A 24,871-nucleotide genomic window follows, 5' to 3' on the forward strand; every position below is an offset into this window, starting at 1 on the left:
CCTTCCAGTGTTCCTGACTTTTCTTGCATTATTGGTTATGACCTCTTCTAAAAGTGAGGACCTTCTACTTTGTCGTGTAGAAGCAATCAGAATTTATTAGTACTTAAATCAGAAATTCTGACCTAAACATTTTTCACCTGAATACTGACATAAGAAAAAGCATATTTTGAAGTTTTAGCATCAACAGGTAATCACAAAGACTTGCTTCCCTCACTTTCAAGGAATATGAATATGCTATTTTATTTTTACACAGTTGTGTGAGAGGAGGATATTCACAGACATTTGGATGTATTCTTGTTCAGGCTGAATGTCTCATAGTCCTGTTGCTGTTGGGTAGGGTGCCTGATACTTATGCTGAGCTGCCTTTCATAATTTTTTAAAAGTCTAATCTCTGGTTTGGGTGTCCTGGGTACCTTTCTTCAAACCTAATGTTACTGGGAATTGCTCTGACATGTACCTATGCAAACTTCTTGCCAGATGCATAATGATGTCTTGTGTGCAACTTGGTCTTTATGACTTGATGTATGGATTTTGGCTTTGGTCTTGTCATCAGTCTTCGACTAATGTATATTTCATGGCTTTACTTTAGATATTTTAGTAATTTTCCTTGACTTGCTATTCAAGCAATATATGAGTAATGGGATTCTGGTTAAGCAAACCTTGTTTTTATCATACAAATTTTTTCATATAAACACTTGCTATTCAGGCAATGTATGAGTAATGGGGTTCTGGTTAAGCAAACCTTGCTTTTTATTATACAAGCTTTTTTTCATACATACTCATTAACATTTGAGGTTTCCCCAAAAATTTAACATTTTTTCACTCATTCTCTTTCTTAGGTATTCATCATTACCAGATGTAAGAGTGGAGTCTTTAACTATATTAAAAAAAAAAAAAAAACAGTTTTCTTATGGTACTAGCCACACCCACTTTCTGGGTATTATAAACACTCATTCATGTTGAATTACCAGATACGCAATCAGCTGAATCTCCAATATCATCCTTGCTAGTGCCTCCCCCTCCAATAGCAAGCATATGAAAAGAAAAAAAATTGCCATTTCTTTAAATCTTGGATTTGTATGTAAAAATAATTTATGAATATTTTATGGAAAAAAGTGTTTTAAAGATATTGTATACTCCATTTTTTCTTTGATATTGTGGAAATATTTGAGTGTAAAGGAAAAACTTTTGTAATAAAATAGTTTTTGATTAAATTGCAAATAATGCATGTTAAGTTGGTTGCCATTGGGGGGTGGTAAGTTGTTGATTGTGTAATTATACTACAGTGTTTGTTTTTTTTATTTTATTGATTTTCTATTATGCCTTTTTCTGTTTTTCTTTGTTTTCTGTCCATTTTATCTTTTCTGTACCCTCGTTTAATCTTTCTTCATCAGCCTATGCATGCATATTTATTGTAGTAGGTTGTAGAGTAGGTGGGGCTTTTTCATGATCTTAATATTATTTTTGAGTAGTTAGGAATGTATCCCTATTAAACCTGTTATAATGCATTGTTGTGCAATCAGTCACCTTATGATCTATTTTTATGGAACCTACCCCCAGTCGTATAGCAACAATTGTGTGTAACACTCGTTACGTATAAAAGAATTTTAATATACTTGAAATGCTTCTAATTAATAGAACCTACTAAATTAAAATTGGTAACGGGTTAAAGCCATGTAATGTCATATTGTGAGCTGTCATAAGTTTTCATGTAGGTGGTCCCTGCCAGCCTGAACCTGTTTTGTTTCTTCTTCCTGTAATTTAGTAATGTGAGTGAAACGTACATAATCTTGACTATACAGGCATCAGTATGTATATTTATGAAGCTTACACAATAGTAAAGAGGTTATTTAAGGATTCGTTTACAATTTACATTTACAGTTAGCCTTGCGGTGTACACACTTTACGCAGTACTGAGGTTATGTGCAGCATCCCATATAGCTGCATTAGTTTCTGCATTTTACTTTCCACATATTCACTACCTAATTTGTCAACTTCATTTATTTTACCTTACTGTACTTTTGCACCTCTCATCAATGAACATGTCTTTTGGATGAGCTCTATGTTAGCCTAGAAAGTATGACTGTCTTGTTATATTAATTTACAAAAATATCTGATTAGGGATTTAATTTTGAGAATTTTTAAGATACAACAAAGATTTCCAGCGAGAATTAATGTAAATCTTGCCTCACTTGCAACATTTAGGAAGGCTTTGCTAATGTGTAATTGAACCGGAAGCATTTTTTTTTGTGTAGAACTTTGAGAGAGAAATAGTGCAGCTTGGCCTGAAGGGACACTAATAAGAAACTTTACTACTGATAACATTTACCATACAAGGAACTGCATGGTGTAATAACATTTACCATACAGGGAACTGCATGATATACTACTTACACTATGTGATTGATTGATTGATAATGAAATTTAGTTCTTGAAGACCAAGCACTGGTGCTGTGTAGGCCTGTTAGGGGTATCTTTTCTTAAATATATTTAATTAAAATAATAGTAATTTCTGTTTGAAATTTGCCTTAATGTTAAATTTACTTGAAAGTAAATTTCTCTTTACTGTCTTCTAGATGATTATTAAAAATAATTTCTTTGAAATATAAGAATTTTTGTAGTTTTAACACACACATTTTGAAATGACTTCTAGTCACATTGAGTTAAATGGTTATTTAATCTTTTAATTATGATGAAATGGTTCAAGTGCAATCCAGTTTTGGAAAAAATTAAGTTTGTTGAATAAAATCCTTTCAAGTTATGGAATTGAATAAAATCCTTTGAAGTTATGGAATTGTATTTAGTTGAATAATTGCATCAATGGATGAATCATACACAGCCAGTTATAATGACAAAATAGATATATTTGGGAGCCCAGGCAATGCCTGCAATTTGGTATGTAGTGATGGAAAACTAGATGTCATCAGTAAGTAGGGAGGAGGATTTCTCAAAAGATTATCTCATGCTGCACATTGTAAAGAGTAGTGAAGGTTCTTGGCTGCTCTCCTCAAGTCTCCAAGAGCATTGGTTTTTGCCTTTTCATTTTTCTTCTGTTCCCTTGGTCTCATCCCAGCCAACTGTTGACATTTTTTTTTTTTATCTAGTTTCCAGCTCACTTGAAAAACAAATCTGGATGAGATCTGTGTCAGTATAGAAATGCAATGCACTGTTTTGTTAAACTCCTATATTAACTGTGATTAAATAACACCAATTGCAGTCATTGAAGCAGCCCATTATAGCTGATTGCAAAGTTAAATATATGTTGAACATGTGACCATCACACACATTCACAGTAGAGTATTACCTTTTTAACATTGTTCTCCCAATATGGGTTATGTGAAAAGTTAGTTTTCTCTTTTGTGACTGTTGCGCTTTATCCCTGATTTCATGTATGATCCAGGTCTTCATCCATACAGTTTCTCAGTATTTGTGCATTCCTTATGATTTTTGTCCTCATTCTGTTTATTTGTAGAACTTGTTGGATATCAGGTCATGTAGGAACTTTTGCAAATGAAGCTGCAGGTTGTGGCATTTTGTATAAATTAATGCTATTTTGTCATTACTAATATAAAAATGGGTATTTTTTTCAATTTAGCTGTTGATCAAGTATAGGAAAGTGAATTGGAAATTATAACCTATTAAATTACTAAATACAAATGCCAAGTTTTTATACTGTAATACAAAAATGTATTTTCATACTGACCCATTAATCATAAGATACCTTATTCTATGAAGAACTAATCTCTCTTACTAATATCTTGAAAAGAATGCTGCACCTGCTGTTGGTCTCTTACTGCTCGCATATATTTGATAATCACCTTATGATTAAAGGGTCTGTATTGTAAAACATCACTTGTTCATTATAACCCATCAGTCATAAAGTGCTGATTTGCTCTTTAGGAAGGAGGACAAGAGAGAAGCTCTCCATTTATTTTTATTATTATTATTATTATTATTATTATTATTATTATTAGTAGTAGTAGTAGTAGTAGTAGTAGTAGTAGTAGTAGTAGTAGTAGTAGTAGTAGCAGTAGCAGTAGCAGTAGTAGTAGCAGTAGCAGTAGCAGTAGCAGTAGTAGTAGTCAGAAGATGAATTCTATTCATATGCAACAAGCCCACAAGGGCCATTGACTTAAAATTCAAACTTCCAAATAATTTGGTGTTCATTTGAAAGAAGTAATAAAAGATTAATAAAAATTAATGGGAAATACAAAAAGAGATCAGTTATTAGAAAAACAGATAAATTGGGTGTGGTTTGCAAAAGGGAAAATGCAATTTTGTTTGGCTTTTAGAATGAAAACTGGTTGGAAAATGCATATATTTCAAGTTTTCTGTTTTTACTGCACTAGTCTTACAATGTGTATATTCAGGAATGTAAAGTTATTAACCCTTCACACACATGTAATACCTCACTCTATACACACATGTAATACCTCACTCTATGTTACAAGTCAAAAAATAACCAAGACACTAACAAGCAACCCTATAACAGTGCTGTGTTCATGCTCACCTTTGCAAAACCCTTAAAATTATCAAAGGCACTGCTTCTTCCAAGTGTCATTTTGTTCCAAGCAGTGTTTTTATTCAATACTGCTTTTTATATGCTGTATCCCTTCTTAAAGTCATGGATTATTAATTCCTCGTTCATATTCATTGCATCTAGAGCCTGCCTAAGTGTTTCCTGAAGGTAATATTGCTTGAAGATGGCAGTGCTCCCCTGGTCCATTGGTTGCAGGGTAAGAGGTGTTGTTGGGAGGCAAGTAAACAAGTGACACAGGTAATCCTCAGTGACTAGGAGAGTTGTCTGGAATAAGAGATTGTAAAAAAGGTGCCCTTTTCCTTACAATGTTTTTCCACTGGAGGTACTAAGCGGTTGGAGAACCAGTTCTCAAAAATAATGGTCACCTAAGTTTTGGGATTTGACATTCAAGTAACTGGGAGAGAGTCCTTTGGGATGTTCTTCAGTGCTTGAGGATCCTCCCCATGATACACTAGCAGTAACTTTAGCTTAAAAGTCACCTTTACAATTGCCACCTAAAAAAAAGGGTCAGACCTCTTTTGGAACCAGTAAACCTGGCATAGCCTTTTCCTCCTAGGACATAAATGAATGGTCTAGCTTTTTCATCCACTTTAAATATTTTTTGAAGAAACCGTTGCTGCTGTATAATCTTTTCCAACGTGGCTGGGAATTGAGATGCTACTAAATTGTCAACTGACACACTTTTGCCCTGGATCCTGACATTATGAAGATAGTGTCACTGCCTGAGCTGCATAAAAATCCTGATTTTCCCTTGAATTTTGTCTTTCTGATCCAGAACCTAGTACTTGAAGTCTGCACAGACAGTAGTTGCTTTATGGAGATATGCTGATGGTTTGCCATTCAGTCCATAAAGCTGTTCCAGTTCATTGTAGATCTTGTGCTTCATTTCCTGTTGATGTTAGTGTTCTTTATCCCTGGAGCATTTTCCTTGATGTTGGCTATAATCCATGCCTTACCATGAATGATTAATGGTACAGTCATTCATCACAAGCAAAGAGAATGAGCTATACTGACAATATTTTCACCATTTTCGTAGTGTTTAGTCATACCCACCTCAATTTCCAATAGAATAGCGTTACACTTAGAGCACTAGCACTAGGAACTTTTCCTGGAAGCCATGAAAATAATTATTAAACACATACTTTTTAAACAAGACACCGGTAATAACTCTTACACAAGCTCACTTTTGAATTTGATGCAAAGAACTAATGCCACCGTGTGGCCAAATGCTGGAACAATTATAGCCCAGCATCATGTACGGCGACAGTATTTTTTTATTTTTAAGCTTTTAAATATTGCAGTGTGTGCATACATTATGTTATGATACAGGTATGTACATCACACTACTATATTATTTTATGTATTTTACAGTTTTTTTTATAATTTGGCACATTTTTTTTATAGATATTTGAATTTCAATGTCATCTTAACAGTAGTTGATCAGTGTTAAGCTGCATAAACAAATTTAAGTGGATTTTTATTATTCCTTATTCTTAAAGACTGTCGCAAAGACAAAAACTCAGAAACTTGAAATGGTGTAATTGGAGGTATTACTGCATATGTAAATATAAATACCAAACACCTGAAGAGCCCATACAAATACTGCCTCTGTAATGCTTTCATTTTTCTCTCTTCTTCCTAACCCCAGAAATGGTGGCCAGCGTGTATTGCCAAAATATAGTGGTGGTTTTAGATTTCTTTTTATTTTGGGCCAGAAGAATTACTAAAAAAGTACTCTGTATCACAATCTTCTTTAACCATTTATATATAATAAATTTTTTTTCAAAAAGAAAAATGCCCAGACGTTTTTTCCTGTATTTCATGAATTAAATGGTTGCAGAGATTAGAAGTTTAGTTAAAGAGCCAGCACTCAGTAAAGATGTATTTTGTAATTGGGCAGAAGACACAAAAATAGTGTGGAAGTGACAGTATTATCACTACTATTAGCTAGTTGGATCAGTTTTACCAGTAATATTTATACATAGATATTTTCAAGCATTTTATATGCTTTAAAAAGGGGTATATTGATTTAGGGTATATTTGATGAGTTGTCATCACAATTTTGTTTTGAGGATTTTATATATAGCTCATAAGGTACATTTACATTGTTACTTGACATAGGCAGACTAAAAATGGAAAAAGTGTATATTCCTCTGTAGTGTATGTTGGCTGTCTGGAAAGTTACTGTTGTTTTAAAGATAATCCTTTTGGTTATGTTCTTAACTGCAACTTATCCTAACATAATGATGCAGATTTTCTTAAAAATTATGGTGTCTTGGTTTGACCTAACAGTGACCATTGTCAGGTATATTAGACAATGTGTTGATATTCATGATATTCATAGTGATAAGGCATATGGAGAGTATCTGGCATATGTCAGCATGTCATTCAGGCTTCCAGTCTTGAATTAATTTCCCATGCGTAGGTTACATTGAAGCACACTTTCTTTTCTTTTTTTTTTTATTACATTTAGTTTTTTTGTAATTGTTTGTATTGAAATGCTGTTTGTTATATACACTCAGTTACACTTTTTATTCCTATCTTTGTTGTTGTTGTTGTAGAGGCTAGTTATTCTTCAGAGCTTGCTAGACAAGTTCATGGCCTTCCAGTTTTTTCAAATAGATGTGTGCACATTGCAAATAACAACAGGTAATGAATCAGGGCAATTCTTAGGCTTGTAGTATTCTTTAGGTGCCACAAGTATTAGGCCTTCGAATTGCTCGTTTAGATTTATGTAGTTGGATTTAAACATCATGGAGTATTTGAAGCATTTGAAAAGTGTTGTACACAGTGCTACTGAATAAAGTTATGTGAAAGGACCTATGTTCTGATCAGTGGTCCCATTCCTCAAATGTTTAGTCATTTGAATTGCATTGTAAGATTGCAGTATGCTTATTCTTTAGGTACTGGTATAGGCAGTGCTTCTGAAAGCTTATGGCTGCATGCTGCCACAACTAACATGCTTTTATTTGTTAGAGCTCGTTTTCCCACAGATATGAGCTTATGATTTTTTTTATTTAACCCTATAATATATGTATCAGTAATGGAATATTTGGTTAAAGGCTCTGTTAATTAGAGAAATATATTTATATTTAAAGTAATGTATCATAAAGTAAATATTTAAATTTCTAAATTTGATATTTTTATCCATATACATACTTTAAGTTCAACAGAATGAGTTCATTTTAATTAAGAAATTGTGTATGGCAGACCATTAAGAGGAAAATAAAAATAAACATATATCAGAATTTATAAAATATATCGGACCATGGATTGCAAAGCTAAATTACGATTGAGGCATTGCAATATAGTCCATACTGTATTTTCTCATTTGAGGAATACTTGGAATCATACCATTATGTAAGTACAGTTTTTGCTTATGCACATAATTTATTGGTGATAATTAGAAAATACAGAAAAATAGGAAGAATTGAACAGAATCACATGATTAATAGGACTCTGTATTCATTGTGAAATTTTAATTCATAGATAAAAAATATCAATATCAACCAGAAGGGATATGGATTATATTAAATTTGAGAGTGGCCAATTTGGTATGCCATCTGCTTTAGAAAGTAACTCATTACCTTGATTTTGCATCCTGAATCATGCAATTTTTTTTTTTTTTTTTTTTTTTCCTCTCTCAAAACAAAGCTGCCTTTTAGATATTTGCCATGGATTAACCATTGAAAGGAGCAAAAGTTTAATATGATATATTGATTTCAATCACTTCTAACGCCAATACATGGTTCACGTCAGTTTTTTTTTCCAAGCCATGAAAATGGCTGGAATTTATTTTAAAAATCAGTTATGGCTGCTGCTTACTGCGAATGTTAGGAGTTTTATTATGTACCATATTTGTAAAAATTCCACAAACTATGTTTACAGGTTTGGTGTGAAGATTATTACCCAAAGTTATCAATTTCCGTTACAGTGTAACATTAAGTTTTTTTTTTTTTTTTTATCTCGTTTGCATTTTTTCCCCCCACTTCATCTGCCTTGCATTTTATAAGATAATTGATGTACAAAGATTTATTGGGAACTGTTGCAAATTTACATATTTTCTCTTCAATTTCTGCAGTCCAGTTGTACAACTCTGAGAAACAGTTGATGTTAGAAAACATGTTGCTGTTTTTGAGTTTTGCATAATGACATAAGGTGTCTCAGTTTGCATGTTACATTTATTAATGTATTTCAAATTGCATCTCATTTTTAGAATGTTTTTTAAACATGTTAGTGTACTATTTTCCCTTGTACACTAATCACATTTTTTTTATATTGTAAAGGCATTTATTCAGTTAAAATAATTTTCTTCTCTGCTATTTAGCTCCTGTATTTAAAACACCCATTTTCTTCATTTCTCTCTTTTTTTTCCTTAATTTCTTTCTCTTTTTTTTTTTTATAGAAATCCTCCTTGTATTGATGCTAAATCTTTAGCCAGCTTGCCCATTTTTTTAAACTGAGTCTTTCATATCCTTTGTCCTAAAATTATCATCATCTTCCAAAGTTAAGAAGCTATAGTCATTCTAGCAAAACTGATAAGTTGTTTTGTTTTATTTTACTTGTTTTTAATATTTGTATTTTAATGATAGAATGGTTGTGCATGTTTGTTTGATTTTTTGCTTTGTTTTAAATTTCAGCCCCCTGGAAACACCTACTAGGCAAGCTCCTAGGTATGTTGGGTATGTTGTGTAGTTTCATTAGCTTTGTATATTTTATATAATTTTACATTGCATTATGTATTTAGATTGCTATTTTTTCTATAAGTTTCAAAACTAGATGAAATAGTGTGCAAGATGTATGCACACACATTCACTTGCAAACATAACACAGCTATATAAATAATTTGGCATACTCCATTGGCAAGCAGGATCTTGAGAATTTTGCAGGGTGTAGTCAAGTGTGAACTTTTTTTTTTTTTTTTTTTTTCTGTAAACCCCTCTTATGCCATTTCTGCACAGGGTGATTATTTACAAAGTACAGTTTTCATTAGTTGTGCAACCAGTATTATTATTATTATGATTATTGAATGTGACTTTGGCCACAGTATTCAGCTAATTTATTTTGCATTCCTTGTGGTGATGTTTGTAATGTCAGTGTCACACTATTAACTCCATGAACTTTGAAAGGGAACTTTAGTTTTATACCTAATTCCATGAACTTTGAAAGGGAACTTTTAGTTTTGTATTGACTGCTTATCAGTTCCCTTTATTAATGATGTTCACAAGAACTCAAAGTTGTAGAAAAGAAAATTTGGGTTGGTCACTGTTGTCATGTAGCTCTAGTTCTCAATTTCATCTGTTTAGAAAATTTTGTTTATTAGTTAAGTAAAGGAAAGCTGTGGACATTTAAAGTATTGGGAAGTGTTTTCAGCAAGGATGGGGGAATGGAAGCAGAGTTGGCTGAATGGGTGGCAGGTTGCCGTATCACTGAGGAGCATTCCAAAAGGTAAGGAAGTTGAGGTCATATCTGTTGCCTTCCTGGAGCTATGTGGTGCTACTTAAAGCAATCATTTCTTGTTCAAGTTTGGTGATGCCTCCTGGTGTGGGATTGGTAGCTGCATTGGGAACCAAGCACATGTAATGGTGACCAACCCATTGTGTTTTTGCAGAATCATTTGTAGCACATACATGCTTGGGGTAATTTGTTAGATGTTTTACGTCCTAGTGTGCAGTACTTTAGTGTTCAAGTTGAAGCAGTTTTATACAGAAAATAAAATTAGATAATTTACATCAGTAGTAAGTATATATATATAGTTAGGTACTTTTAAGTTGATATATAAATACAGATATTAATTTTTGTGGCAGATTCACTTAATAATTTATCTTTCATGAAATTCAAGTGTAAAACAATATAGGGTTCACTCCTCATCTTTACATTATTTGACAGGTATCTTCTTGGTAAATCAGAAAGTTGTATCATTAGTGCATTATGCGTAACATAATCCACCTTTTCATGATTAACTATATTAATAAATTACTTAAATGAAGTCTTTGCACATGTACAAACATATAAATATTTACATGTTTGTACTCATCTTTTGAAGATAAAGGTATCTCATTGTGCACACACACTTTGTCAATTTTTTTGTTGCTGCATTGTAAAATTATGGTAGATCAGGTATATAAATTGAATTATTTGAAGTTCACCGTAACCCCAGCGTATTGGGCTAAGTGTAAGTAGGTATCCATTGCTTATAATTTAGCTTATTCTGCTATGCTTTTGAGTTGCAACTGGTTTTGTATCAGTTTTAAGAAAAAAATTTCATTAATGAACAACAACAGATGAAGGTATAGGTGTATGTTGGACATTGGTATGTTTAATGATTGTTTTGGTTACTGTAATATATTTTTATTTTAAGAATGCTCTGTTACAGAGTACAGAGCAGTGTATGGAATTACAAACATGAATGAATGGAATTGCAAATTAGTCAAAGGTTTAGGAAGTAAAATCAGTGAGGTAAAAGTTATAGAACAATGTGAAATCATAGGACCAAGTAAAAGTGGATCTTTAAGCATTATTCAAGTTTCAGGGTATGTATACTTGTAATATTTTACTTTTCGTAAATCAACCATTAAGTCATCTGAGATTCATAGCGCAGTATTTAATTAATAGGCTTTTTTTTATTTAAGATGTAAACCACAAGGTATAAGGTTATTGTACTTTCTGTAAAAGTGCAGTTTTAAGTATGAACTCCACTGGATCATGCTCATAAAGGCATTAAAAGAAAATGAAGCAACTAAGTCTGCAACAATTGTGATAAGAGCAGACATGAAAATTCCCAAAGGAAATTTACGTCACAAATTTGATATAATGAACAATAGGATTTGTTGAATACTTAACCATAATGGTCGAGTAATTATAGCAGATTAAACTGACAGTTTAGTCATGTCAGTCTTTTATACAAAAAAGAAAAGCAAAAGTGGTAGTTCGTGTTTAATGGTTGGGAAAACCTATATAACAAACACATGGGTATTCAGTATATCAACAACAGATCATATTTTTTGAGAATATTGAAATATCAGTCAATAGAGTGTCAAGTATTTAACATCCATAAAGGAAAACATGTCAGAATCCATCTTTAATTTAAAAAAAAAAAAAAAAAAAGTAAAATTAAAAGAACAGTAATAATAATAAGTTATATAAGAACAAACCCATCCTGCCAGGGTCTGTAGAATTAAAGTGGTTAGCTTAGTGGGGTGGTTAAACTATTAAAACTAAAGATGAATATTAAACTATGTATTTGTAGTTATAAATAAAAAAAAGTATTGAAAAAGGGAAAGGTAATGAATCTGATTAAAATTGAAACTAGGGAATTTATTTTTTCGGTTAATATTTTTATGGAGCACAGGATATTCTATAAAGTAAAACGATTGGATTAGAAATCATTAACAAGTATTACTGTTATTATTAGCTTGCTCAAGGTATTGATTTGAAAGGCATGTATTCATTTTGGGTACTGTGAAATGTCATACATTACTGTAAGTGTTCCTTGGTTACAGATCTTCAGAATTCAGTACAGTAGTACATACTGTTATTGTAAAATGATAAAAAGCCATAGTAATGACTGCTCATTGAATTAGTAATCCATTCTTAACCAAGAGATAATTGTTGTATATATAAGGTAAAAATGTAAAGCATGACAGACAAATCATTAACAGCTTACCCATATCCTACCAAACACATGAGGCTTGGGCAGGCATAAATCTGCCAATCTGTGTATCTTATGTTTTCAGTGCTCTCGACAGCTTTGTGTTTGACTAATATGGCAAATTCTAGAAAAACTTATTTTGAATAGACAAATAACAGAAATTGTTGAAAACTTGTGATTAATGAAATTCCCAAAATCTCTCGAGTCATATCTCGCCATGCTTTTGTTCATCCTCTTAAGTATGTACAGTATATATATATATGTTATATATATTGTTCTAAAAACAGTCAAGATAGAAATGCTGGAAGAAAGGAAGCAGAAGGCTGTTGTCATGTGACATCGGGAAAGCAATTCATAGAAAAATATGTACATGTTAGTGGAATAGAGAAGCAGAGAGTGCCAATTTCAGATGATATTCTCTTCAAGTTCTGGCAGAGGTAGGACTGATGGGAAACAGTTTGTAGTAGATGTAGGAGGGGAAAAAAATAAGGCCAAGAGGCAGGTGGAAAAGGCAGGGAGGAAAATTTGGAAAATAGATTCAAGGTCTCGGAGCTACAGAGGGGAAAACAGAAAAAGTTTTGGATAACAGATTGGGTGAGAAAAAATTTAAAAGAGAACTTGAAATTTCAAAAGAATGTAGGGAAACAATAAGGGCAGTAATTGGAAAACCTGTCATATTTATCATACATGAGAGAATAGAGGTGAACTATTTCCATGAGTAGAACCAGTAGAGAGAGAGGCTAATGAACTCTGGAAAGAATGAAAAATGGAAAACTCAAGGATCATCAGGAATAATGGGCAATTTACTGAATGCACTTGGATTAATTGATCAGTATTTATGAAAATAAAATAAAAAATAGACCTTATTGGTGGGAAAAGAGGGTATGTAGTGTACTGGAAAAAAAAAGTACTAAGCAATAATTTGCAGAGAAAAAGAAAATGCACCTCACACGGTTTGAGAAAAGACTGAAAGAAAGGATGAAAAAATGGCTGACATAACAGCTGTCAGTTTGGTTCATCTTAGGGAAGTCTGTAACAGAATTAATTTTCATGATGAAGCAAGTCCTGATGTATCTATTCATAGGTTTTTGATATGTATTAGTTGATACTGAGAAGCATTGACAGTAACAAGATAAGAAAGTAATATGCAGTACAAAAGCAAAAAAGTACTGGTCAGACTGGCCAATATGATATTGTACTACTGTATGTAATAATGCATATTGTTCAGTAAAGTAATTTGTGACAATGCAAAGTGCAGAAATGGAGCTCTGGGAAGGTTTTATTATAGGTGACCTACAGTTAACAGCAGAAAAAGAAGGAAAGTAGAACAGATAAGACAGGATTGAAAATCAGTTTAAGCAAAACCAAGCTTTTGGTTACAGGAAAGGAAATATTTGATAAGCCAACTGGGAAAGATGTGTAAATTCAGGGAGAGAGAGATGTAAGGACCACTGCACTAATCATCAAATAGGATTGCTGAATATAAGTGATAACATGTTAAAACATCAGCGATGGTGACGATATTTTCAAGAACAAAGAATCAAAACCATTTAAAAGATTTAAACTTGTAGATTGCAGAATTACTTCAGGTGAATGTATTATTTTTTCTTAGAATTAGGAATTTGTTATTAGAGGATGCAGTAGAATATCAACTGCAAAACTTTTAAGACTCATAATTCCTTTACCCTGCAAGGGGTGCTGTATATTATATAGCACAACATACAGTAGACTTCTAAAAGGTGTTTAGATTGTCCTTTTCCCCAGCAGCATTTCTTTCTACTCTCTACCTTTCATCTGTTTCCTTTGGTTTCTTGCCCCCTATTTGTCAAAACTACTGTATCCTCACCTAGTTAAACTTTCCACCTCTCATTCAAAACCAGATCCTTGCAAGCAGGCGCTGTAAAACAGGAAATGCACCTTGATGGTCTTGTTAAATTTTTGTAAAATAATAATAATTATAAGGACAAATTAATTTTGTAAATTTTTTCAACTTGATTTATGTTAAATAGATTTTGATATATATATATATATATATTTTTTTAGCTTAGAGTGTATCATTTTTGTGCCTAAGATCTTAAAAGGAAATTTACCTAAAATAATTTTGTAGAATGATTATTTATGCAAATAATTTCTCTGGGGTTGATGCAAGTTAGGGTTAAAGGAAGCATGGATGCTTTCAAGTCTGCCAGGCTTTCAATCAGTAATCCCTAAAGGATTTGTTTCAAGTCTGTGCATGTGAAAACAAAAGTGCAATTGAATGATTTAACATAATTTGTTGTTTCAAACTATTTATTGTTTATTATTCAGCTTGCAGTTTGAAGTATTTAGATTTTGGTTGCATTTTACCACATAGGTGAATTTTTATCATTCTGATCTAGAAAATCCCAAAATGGTATATAAACTGTAGTTCTGTTTGGGCCAGAGTGTTTAGAAACTAAATATAAGAAGCTGCTGTTGGAAGTAGGTTATTAGACCTTGAAACTTGTAATTCATATTACTGACAACATAGGGAAGTGGCTCTTAATTGGGATGGATAACAAATAAATTGAATTTATTTAAATTACTGTATCTCTGCAGGACATGCCCCATTGCCATTGATGTTGACCACATTAGAGATCTTTGCCTCCTTTTTTCATCTTTTATACATTGTTATATGCTCTGTGCTGTATCCATCAGGTGATTATGATAGCTATTAATATATATTGAAAATATTTGTGTATGTATATTTCATTATCCTTCATTGTTGTTTCTTACCTTAACAGCACATCTGTGAACAATGATGAACAAGTTAAGCCTCGATCCATTCGCCTTCATGGAGTATGAAGACGGCGTAAATCTAGACCTAATGACATCATAGCTGAGTCCTAAAGTGACCCACCGCACCATGAATAGCAGCGACCGTAAATCACCGCTGCATGTCCTGCTTAACACTGTCTTCATGCTAGCAGCTATCTCCCTCGAAATCCCTCACTCCCTCCTTCCCAGTACCATGCCATTCTTCAGGTTTGCAAACATACTTTCTTCCCCTCACCCATCACCATATCACAACTCCTGCCCTCAACATCAGCAACAACAACAACAACAACAACAACAAATCTTAGCTCCCAGACCTTCACTCTGTTTCCTCTTCCCTTTCATCTTCAATCTACAACACAGTAGCATTAAGTGATACGGAAAAAATATATTCTTCAAAATTTGTAGGTCTGTGTGTGTACAACTGTGTCATTAATCTAAGGTACCACAGTCTGTGATCTTCACTGTGGGTGCTTGTAGATGACCATATGTCATGCCAGACTTGTTGCAGTGTTAGATTATGTTCTTTATTTATTTTAGTAAATATGACATCTTGTCAATTTGCCCCACATTCCCACCCCTTGTTCCAGCTTGCCTTGGATGTTTTATTGTTTCTTTGGAGTATTATGACACCATTTTAGCTTGCCCCAACATTTCACAGAAAAAGATAAAAAATTTTCCAATTTTTAAAATCTTTTATTTCATGTTCCAAGTAATGCTTGTAAAGAATCAAAGCAGGTCATGAGATGGGTTACTGAAGCTTTTGTAAACTGATTGACATAATATGCATGGATTATTTTAATATTGAGGTACTGTCATGATTCCTTGGCCTGATAATGGTCTTTTATTACTTTGCATGTAATGTTGTAGCAAAAGTCCCAGTTTCTGTGTTATTTTGATTTATTTTATAGTTTGATAGTAGTGAGATAGCTTCTGTATCAGGACAGTGTCTTGTATTTTTAATGTAAGTGTGTTCAAAGTGCATTTTAGAAGAGGTGTTAAGTCGCTTCTTGCATCAGTTTTTATTTTATTTTTGAATTATATTTTTGTTTACTACTTTTAGCATGGGAAGTTGATTGTAGTTTTAAGGGAATATTGAATATTCCTTAAAAGACTAATATCTCTTCCTGGCATTCTCTTTATCTTTTCAGGTATTAGATGCTAACAACTGTGATTATGAGCAGCGAGAGAAGTTCTTGCTTTTATGTGTATATGGAGACCCCCACAATACAGACTCCTTAGTTCAGTGGGAAATTGAGGTAAGACACATGCTTGCATTTAATGTGTAAAAGGAAAGAGCAAGGCAGTTGTTTGTCAGTTACAAAATGCTAATGGAGCTTAAAACAACATAGTTTTTTAATTGAAATAGTTGGCAAGGAAGTAGAAGATATTAATTTGGTATTCATATACATTAATACTGGATAACTTTAATACATTACTAGGAAACAGTTCATGTTGCTGTATCTTTTAAAACAAATTGTATTCATTAGTAAAGACTGCCACAGATTTAGAGGTTGATGGCCCATTGGAGTACCTACTGAGTCATCAGCAGTCACTGTATGGACCCTCATGGTCTTACCTTGGGTGGAGAGGGGCCTGAGGCACAGTTCTTGTGTGTACACCTTCAATTTCGACAACATTGTGTGACAGTGCAATGAGTTGTCCCTTGCCTCTGCTGCTCATGAGCAACTTTAAACCTTTAAGGGGCCTCGTATTTTGTTAAAATCAAACGTGATGTTTGCTGTGTGTGTATTTATTTATATGTTGGAAGGGAATTTTCATGTTGATAATGGTCAGCATTAGGCTGATGCTTTCCTGTTTCATATGTTACTATGTATATAATAAAGAAGTGAGTGATGATATCTCAGAAGTAATTACCTAGTTAAATTGAAGAGAAATAGATAATGTTGAAGAGTAAGGGGTTAAATGTGATGAAAGCGACTTAGTATTATTAAAATAGTCTGAAGTTGCATGTGGTAATGTAAATATGAAGCATGTATCAATATGTGTAGTAGCTTATAGTTAAGGGAAATTTCCAATAATCTGTATTTGGTAATTACAGTATATTTTGTTTACAGATTGCAATTAATTTTACTGAAGAGAACCATGAAAAGTCAGTCCAAGTAACAGTGCAACACATGAGCCAATCGGCAGGTTGCTGCTTATTTTTAAGCCAGTATCACAAAACTGATCAAGCAATTACTTAGCTATCACTTAAACCAATTTTAATAACATTTTACCCATAAAAGGCCTAAGCTTATCCAAATGGTGGTATGTGTTCTTTCTTTTTATATCTGAAAGGAATTTTGGAAGATTTTGTATTTGGTGACTGAAAATTAAGTTTCTCACTAGTCAGTATTTAGTAAAAAGACAAAAACTTCTATTCACTCCATTCATCCAATGGCTATGTGATGTTGATAGTAAATTAGTAAGAATTTAGGCCTAGTTTAGAAATATTCCATTTTTCAGTACAAAATGTTGTTGTAGTTTATCTTGGTCCTTCATGTGGAAGAATTCATTATAGGTAGTAATTTAAGTGATTTTTTTATACATTTATGTGAAGGGCTTTGCTTCATCAAATTTTAGTTGCAGATTATTTTATAAAATGTCTGTATAAGTTTCTATACTCAAGTTCTTGGAAAGTACACCATTTTATATGCAAGGGTACTTTTCTCTTGCTTTCAACGGTTGTCACTGGCCAGTTTCTGTCATTCTCTCTCTTATTGTTATGTGCAAGTGCTGAAAGATTCTTTAAAAAAAAAAATTTTCCCGTAGTTTTGGAGGGTATGAATTAAACTCCGAAAGTTCCAACCATAGGCAGTAGAAATGTATGCCAGCATGTTTTGAAAGGTCATGATTTTTGGGTTGTCTTGATCATCTTACACGGTTTGTTGTCTTTTTAGGCATAAGAACAGAAAAAAAAATTTAATAAAATTGCATAGCTAACATAATGAAGGGTAAAATTTAAGCTGTAAAGCCTTGTGAAAGTGAAACATTGATACTTGCATTACTCAGGAGCATACACGCAAGAGTGTACTTTGGGCCAGGGGCCAAATAATAAACTACAACAAATCAGGGATTTAATTGTTTTTGCAAAGTTAAAATAGAGGCTAGAAACTTCCGTACTCTATGCATTGACTTTGAACTGTGGAACAGTTTTCCATATGATGGCCATCGATACACTGCTGCACGGTTACAAATCAAATGTTAAATCTTTTCTTAAAATTAGTAGTACACCTTAATATAATTGTAGTACACCTTAATATTCTACAGTAATTTATATTGTTTGCCAAAATTCTGCCAGTCAGCAAATATGTGAACATTAAATCAACCTAAAAAAAAAAAGTTTAATAATTCTCTAATAAATTTTGAGGATGTGTTATACTATTTTAGTTTATTGTAAGAAATTTGTAGTATTTAAACATTTTTATAGTAAAATATTTTCAAAACCTGAAAAAGTAAAATTTAAGTTTTGCTATAGTGCCAGGTAGTTCCTTTGTAAACTACTACAATAGGTCCACACCTTAAGTACACTTGCTCTTCTTGCTTACATTGTATATTTCTATTATGCTTTCTAACCATCCTTAATTACTGCTGCTTCCTGTGATTTTTCTGTGTCAAATAGCTATATTGTGAATGTCAACTGGCTATGTTGTGAAAAGTGAAAGTGAACAGTTACAGACATGCATATGTCAGGTAATGGGATAAGGCTGTTGTCCACTTCAGGTAACCTTTTTTGATTTATAATATTTTAAAAGTAAGTGTGCTTTCCATTAATGAATATATTACTAACAAATTTTCTTTTGCTTTTCAGGTGTGTAAGTTGCCTAGACTTAGTTTAAATGGTGTAAGATTCAAGAGAATATCAGGGACTTCAATTGGCTTTAAAAACATTGCAAGTAAAATTGCCAATGAACTCAAGCTGTGACTACAAGGAGATCTTGAACTAGGTGATTCTCTAGTAGAAGTACCATTAGGGCATAACACAGCTTGATGTTACAGTCCCTAATTCAGGTCAAAATGCAGGGGTGCCTGACCAGTGATGTGTCTGGGTCACACGATTTTGTTAAGATTCAGGGAGTCAAAACATATTCCGAAACGTGCCTGACAACCATCTAAGTTGCTGGTGTTTTAAGAAAGTTGTTGTAGAAATGATTTAAACTTTTTTTTTATGTAAATGTTTAAATTCCTTGGCACCAAGCAAGTTTTCGGAGGTGTTAATGTGCATTTTCGTGTTCATGACCTGGACTTTTAATTATTAGGCTCCCTTGTAGCTCACCTGACTCAATGATTAAGCTCATCCCTGGGAGCACCTGTCTTAAGAGCTCCATGGGCCTTCCCCCCATTGAAGCACCTTCGGCTTGTTGGCTTCCCACCCTCACTCTCCAAAGCTGTCATGGACCCCTCTCGCTGCTCGAACTCCAGTTGCCTTTCAGGAATTATGATGGCCACGGGAATCATTATACATTGGAATAAGCTGTCTTGACTCCTGAAGTGATTTCGTTTCCTTATTCCTCTAGGATCAAGAGTGGAGCCAAGTAGCTGTTAATGCTTTCAAGAACAGTTTTAAGAATGTGGAAGATTGCAAATTAAAAACAAAGTGTCTTAGTACTTACCCTTCCACCAGCACTGGCCGGATTAGTGTGGTTGTGTAGACGTGTGGTGATACAAGAACCTCGTAGTGGCCTGAAATGAGAGGTTTATCACCCACCATATCATGTAATCTTCCCATACATTGTGTCCGAACCACACGTCTTGTGTAACCATTTCCTCAGAGGTTACAATCAACAGCTAACTAGAAAGGTTCTTAAGGAACAGGTTTTCTTTTGTACATATTTGGCTGTAGGAATGTGGAATTCCGATTGCCCATTTTGTTATGTAATATGTAATTGAATAAATGAGTTCACGGAATAATGTACAGACTTGTAAAAATATTTTGGTCACATAGTTGGCTCCAGAACATAAACCCCCATATCCTGGTTAAAATGCTGTGCAACATGTAGCATAAGCAGAGCTTTACTTCCAACAGCCCCATGCCTCTGTAGAAACCAAAGACTGGGGCCTCAATTCTGTTGTGCCTGGTTTATAAGATTTGAAGGTGTAGTGCAATGCAGTCTGCAAGTGTGAGCCAACGGTCAAGATGGTTTTTCTGCCATATGCCCCACCTAGCCTTGTTGTATATTTACCTCCCTCTGTTGTAAATGATGTAATCTACCGACTGATTATCTGTCAGCACCACAGATTTTTTTCTGTATATCCTCTTCCTGTTACCATGCCCCACTACTCGTTTCTTTTTAATTTTCTTTCCTTTTGGCTACCCACCTTTTTAGGATCAAGGCATTGGTCTGATTCTGTCTATTGCTTTTATTTTTTACTTCCATCCATTTTGTAGATATTTTTCTTTGCATTACCATTGTCATGTTATTTTAAACTACTGTAATCATTTTCATCTTGATTATACTTATAGTGGTGGCAGTTAGGTAATAATTTCCCCTCCCCATTTTTATTTCTTTCTGGGAATATAAGCATGTAAATTCATAGTTAAAATATTTAATAAATTTATGAGAACCATATGGACCACATATTAAGTCTTTCTATACACATCCTTGGGCTTTAATCCATAATTCTCATGCCTGGTGCATCTAAAATTTGTCATTACATTTATCACAGGCAGTCATCATGGTCATTACAGTTATAGTATTTGTATGTTTTGCAGACCTAATCAAACGAGCTTGTGATGTAAAAACTCGGGGATTCCAATGATGCAGATTTTTTTTTATACATGTTATAATTCCAAACCCACCAATGTAACATGAGTGGTGAAAAGACATGTTTTTCTTTTTCTTTTTTTTTTCTATATATTCATGGATTTAATGATTTATTTAAAGATGCTGCAGCATATGTTCATTCCTGTAATTAATTGTGTAAATATTCAACCAGTAGCCCTTGAAATACAGTGACAGTTCACAACCTTTGTTTATTTACAAACCTTGTGCTGATGGTAGGGAACTAACATTATATTCAATATCTTGTCACTAGTGGCTATCTGTAACTAAAATTTTTCAAATTACTGACATGGATCTAGTAAATTAAGGTATGGGTTAATGTAATTCATGCTCAAGTTTTCATAGGATTAATGTAATTCTTGCTGAATTTTTCATAAGGTTATATCAAATAAGGGACTTGTACAGTAATAGGCACTGCTAACTTAAACCTGTTCAGAACACCTATCATGAATACTAATACTGTTCCCCCACAAATACAACCAATGTCATTTTACATATGTTTGTTACTATACTGAAAACTGAGAAAGTAATTACTCAACAGGATGTGAAAGTAAACTACTCAGCAGGAGGTTAGTCAGCTGAATTTTTCAACCAACAGTTACTTCTCTTTGGAATGGAGGAATGACTCAAATGCTCAATTTTCTTGTAAATGCCTGTTGCTTTCCTATGTTTTTTACTTAAAATTTTATTTATATTAATAATAGTAATACAATAATGTATGATATAACTTTACATTTACTGAAAAAAGTTTAAAAGTAAATAAGACAGGAAACCAAACCATTATAATGACGGAGGATCAATGAATCAGAGGAAGAGAGCAATGAAATACAGTAAACTATTCATTGTAACTATGGACAAATATCCTATGAATATATGTAGACCATATAGTGGTTGAAGACCCTCACAGAGCTCACCTTTCTACCCCACACAATAGGTGCACCATAGGAATATATGTAGACCATATAGTGGTTGAAGACCCTCACAGACCTCACCTTTCTACCCCACACAATAGGTGCACCTTCATAAAAGCATGGGAAAGGCTGTGAAAATATGAAGTATAAGGAGGTACAATGATGAATGCAATTGCTGGTGTAAGGCTGCAAATGTCAGTTTCTTACAAATGTTGGGAGATGGTAAGAGAAGAAAGTATAAGCACAGGACAATATGGATATAAATATATGCAAGTGCAGTCAGAAAAGTAAAATGCAAGAGAGCAAGAAAAGAACAGAATTAAGAATAAATTATGCTTTGTACGAGAAATTAGAGAATAAAATCGGCTGCAGAACAGAATGAAAATATCAGTTTTCCAAGAATACTAAATTGCCCCCACAGAAATACAAACCACTGCCTTTTGAAGTGGAGGATACCTCTCACTATCAGCACTGAACAGTTGAATGGACACAGTTACAAGGGAGGTCATGTGGTGTGCTGGTGAGTGAGTTAAGATGCTCATTCTATCCACTTTACTTTTTGACTGTTCCACCCATGTGAGGTGGGTGCTGCCAATCTCCATTTTCCCTTAAGTTAACTTTGGTAAGTTTAACAACTATTTTTTTTTTCTTCTATGGTCTCAGATTGCTGTATTGCTTCTCATATGGAGAAGTAGTAGGTGTTAGGGTTAAGGGCAGCCAAGCAGCCGCTTAGTGTCTCCTACATATGTAGACCCATTTAAGTTCTGTTCTTATTGCAGATCCTCCATTTTAAAAGACACTGGTTTGTAAACCTAGGAAAAAAGACAAATTACTTGAAATAATTCTCACAATGATGTCTAGGATTTTGAATGAATTGTATGTACTACCTGAAGAAAAAATTTTTATTGTTCTATCAGAATGCTTGCTATTATGGCCAGTGTTCATAAATAGGTGGTATGGCCAACTTATCCTGATGCTCTTTTCAGATGCTTGTTAGAATTCAAAATATAGTATAATGTAAATACTTACTGACAATGTAAATCTTCTAAGGAATCAAACTTGTGTACACCAGACTTGGACAATATCCAATGCTGTACAGTCATGCTCAAAAGTGATGCCGTTTGAGTCTTTTAGTATCGTCAAAAATCTCAAATGACGTATAATGGGCTATTAAGCAGCATGACCCTATATAATTATATTAACCTTGAGCTCACTGAAAAATTTCCAAATATTTTACAACCATCTGAGTAACTGGAACTGGAATATAAAATTCAGACCAAAGGCCAAGCATGGGGACCTATGAGGTCATCCAACACTGAAAACAATGCTGAAGCAATTGTTAGCAGAGGGAAAGTAAGGTGAGAAACAATATGAAAGGAGGTACAGTAAAAGGAATGAAAGGCTGCTTCTAGAGGTGCTGTATGATCCTGGTAAAACCTTCCTTTCTGTGCCTCCAAACATACATGACCACTGTCAGATACTGCATGGTGCTAAAAGAAGGAATAAATCTTCCACAATCTTGATTGATGGCTCCAGATTTTCATATGGATAAAGACTTCCTCCAACAAACGCTCCAAGAAGAGGTCCATTGGAGGACGAAACTGTTGGGCATATTCTCACAAAAACACTTCATTTTCCCATGTGGAATACCACTAAAAAACTTCCTCCAATGTTATATAATGAAACAAGATGGTCCTTTTTACCAAATGATGGTTCCGTTTTCACAGAAGAATCATCTGGAAAATGTCCAGCAGTTAGGAATGCCCGTATTACAAAAATACTACTATGTCCATTATCACACATATATAATTACTGTCACTAATTTATACTTTCTCTAAAACACCATTTAAAAAAAATGGCGAACTTTGTGGAATAATGAATTTGCTACCAAATTAAAACAGATTAAACCCACAGTTGAGAGTACATAAGTGTTTACAGTAGCGAGGAAAACAGAAATACATATAAAGGAAAGGAGCAAAAACAAATTTACAATTATTAAAGTTATCAATCGTCATATTAGGTACACAAAGAAAGGTAGCCGAAAAAGATATGAAAGCCTGTAGACTTGGACTTGAATAGGTAGTGCAGTATATTAAAAGCTTTTTCTGAACATTCCATCTTCCCATCTATATTCAGTCACAACAACTTGACCAGCAGTATTTAACAAGCCACTAAGAGTACAGTAAAAGCAAGTACAACAATGGACAAATACAAATAAATGGGATAAAAAAGAAATACTAAGGAAAACAGAAAACAAGAATGTAATCCTTTACAGTTTATATAGTTTAAAACAGAAAACAAGAATGTAATCCTTTACGGTCTATATAGTTTAATAAAACTATTTCTTCAATTTAATTAAATCAAGTTAACTCTACTACAGTAACAAAGGTAACCTTATCAACAAATATAGTTTCATGATTATAGAATGTTCCAAAATCTAAATTAAGGTATAGTTACATTAAGCCCATAAATACATCGCGACCATTTCTATAAGGTTCTGTACACTTTAGGCTACTACAATCAAAGGCAGCTAACAAATAAAATTAATTAAAAAATTTGAAAATGCACCAAAAAGTATAAAACTTTCTGTGATCCAAGCCTAAACATAAAAGCGTAAAGTGCATACTCCTAAAATCAGTACAATTCTATACAGATAAGTTGAGAAGCTTCTGAAAGGCAGATTCTACAGCACAGCCATGAGGATTAAATCTCACCACATGTACCTAGTAAATGATGTAAGTTAGTTACACCTAAGAGGTCTGAAAGCAATGAGCGGTAAAGTGATTGGTGTCAAGACAGACTTGCATGTAATTTTGGTTCCAGCCATTGATATGCTTCCTCAAGAACCACTACATAGGTTATACGTCACTGTTAGAAATTGCGATAGTTCGCATTTTACTGACATGGAAATTTGCATCCATAAAGCTCTTTCTTTACCTATGGCTATATATATATAGGTTGCATAAATAAAGTACGTTTTCAATACAATACAGTACAATGCATGTCTGTATACAATTGTATGCAAGTTAGGGTAAGCGGCAAACGATTTTACGTTTAGGCATAAGTACAAACGTCGTGCATACCAGAGTTTTTTTTTTTGGAAAGCAAGGAAAAGAATGCAAGATTAGGCAAATAGGAACCCCACACTTTATGTTTAGGCGTAAGTAACCATTACATAATACTGTGGATC

At 33.5% G+C, this 24,871-nt stretch overlaps 2 protein-coding genes across 10 annotated transcripts in view; both read left to right on the forward strand.

The window, feature by feature from the left end:
• The window catches only part of LOC136835532 (MAP/microtubule affinity-regulating kinase 3-like), a 169,007-nt gene extending 153,947 nt beyond the window's left edge, over positions 1–15,060 (forward strand). For 4 of the 9 annotated variants that reach the window (XM_067099166.1, XM_067099168.1, XM_067099164.1 and 1 more), the window contains 2 exons: positions 9,181–9,213; positions 14,954–15,060. In XM_067099166.1, coding sequence (XP_066955267.1) covers positions 9,181–9,213; positions 14,954–15,014 — 94 coding nt within the window. In that variant the 3' untranslated portion in view covers positions 15,015–15,060. Of the gene's footprint in view, positions 1–9,180; positions 9,223–9,913; positions 9,989–14,953 lie in introns of all 9 variants that reach the window. The other 5 variants (XM_067099161.1, XM_067099162.1, XM_067099163.1 and 2 more) reach the window with 4 other exon arrangements.
• Positions 15,061–15,075: 15 nt separating this feature from the next.
• LOC136835857 (MAP/microtubule affinity-regulating kinase 3-like) lies at positions 15,076–20,954 on the forward strand. Its single transcript, XM_067099703.1, has 4 exons — positions 15,076–15,091; positions 15,911–15,948; positions 16,136–16,243; positions 18,799–20,954. The coding sequence occupies exons 1-4, from the start codon at positions 15,076–15,078 to the stop codon at positions 18,910–18,912; spliced, it is 276 nt and encodes a 91-aa protein (XP_066955804.1). The 3' UTR covers positions 18,913–20,954.
• Positions 20,955–24,871: the final 3,917 nt, after the last annotated feature.

Source organism: Macrobrachium rosenbergii, chromosome 55 (genome assembly GCF_040412425.1).
Source record: "Macrobrachium rosenbergii isolate ZJJX-2024 chromosome 55, ASM4041242v1, whole genome shotgun sequence".
NCBI lineage: Eukaryota > Metazoa > Arthropoda > Malacostraca > Decapoda > Palaemonidae > Macrobrachium > Macrobrachium rosenbergii.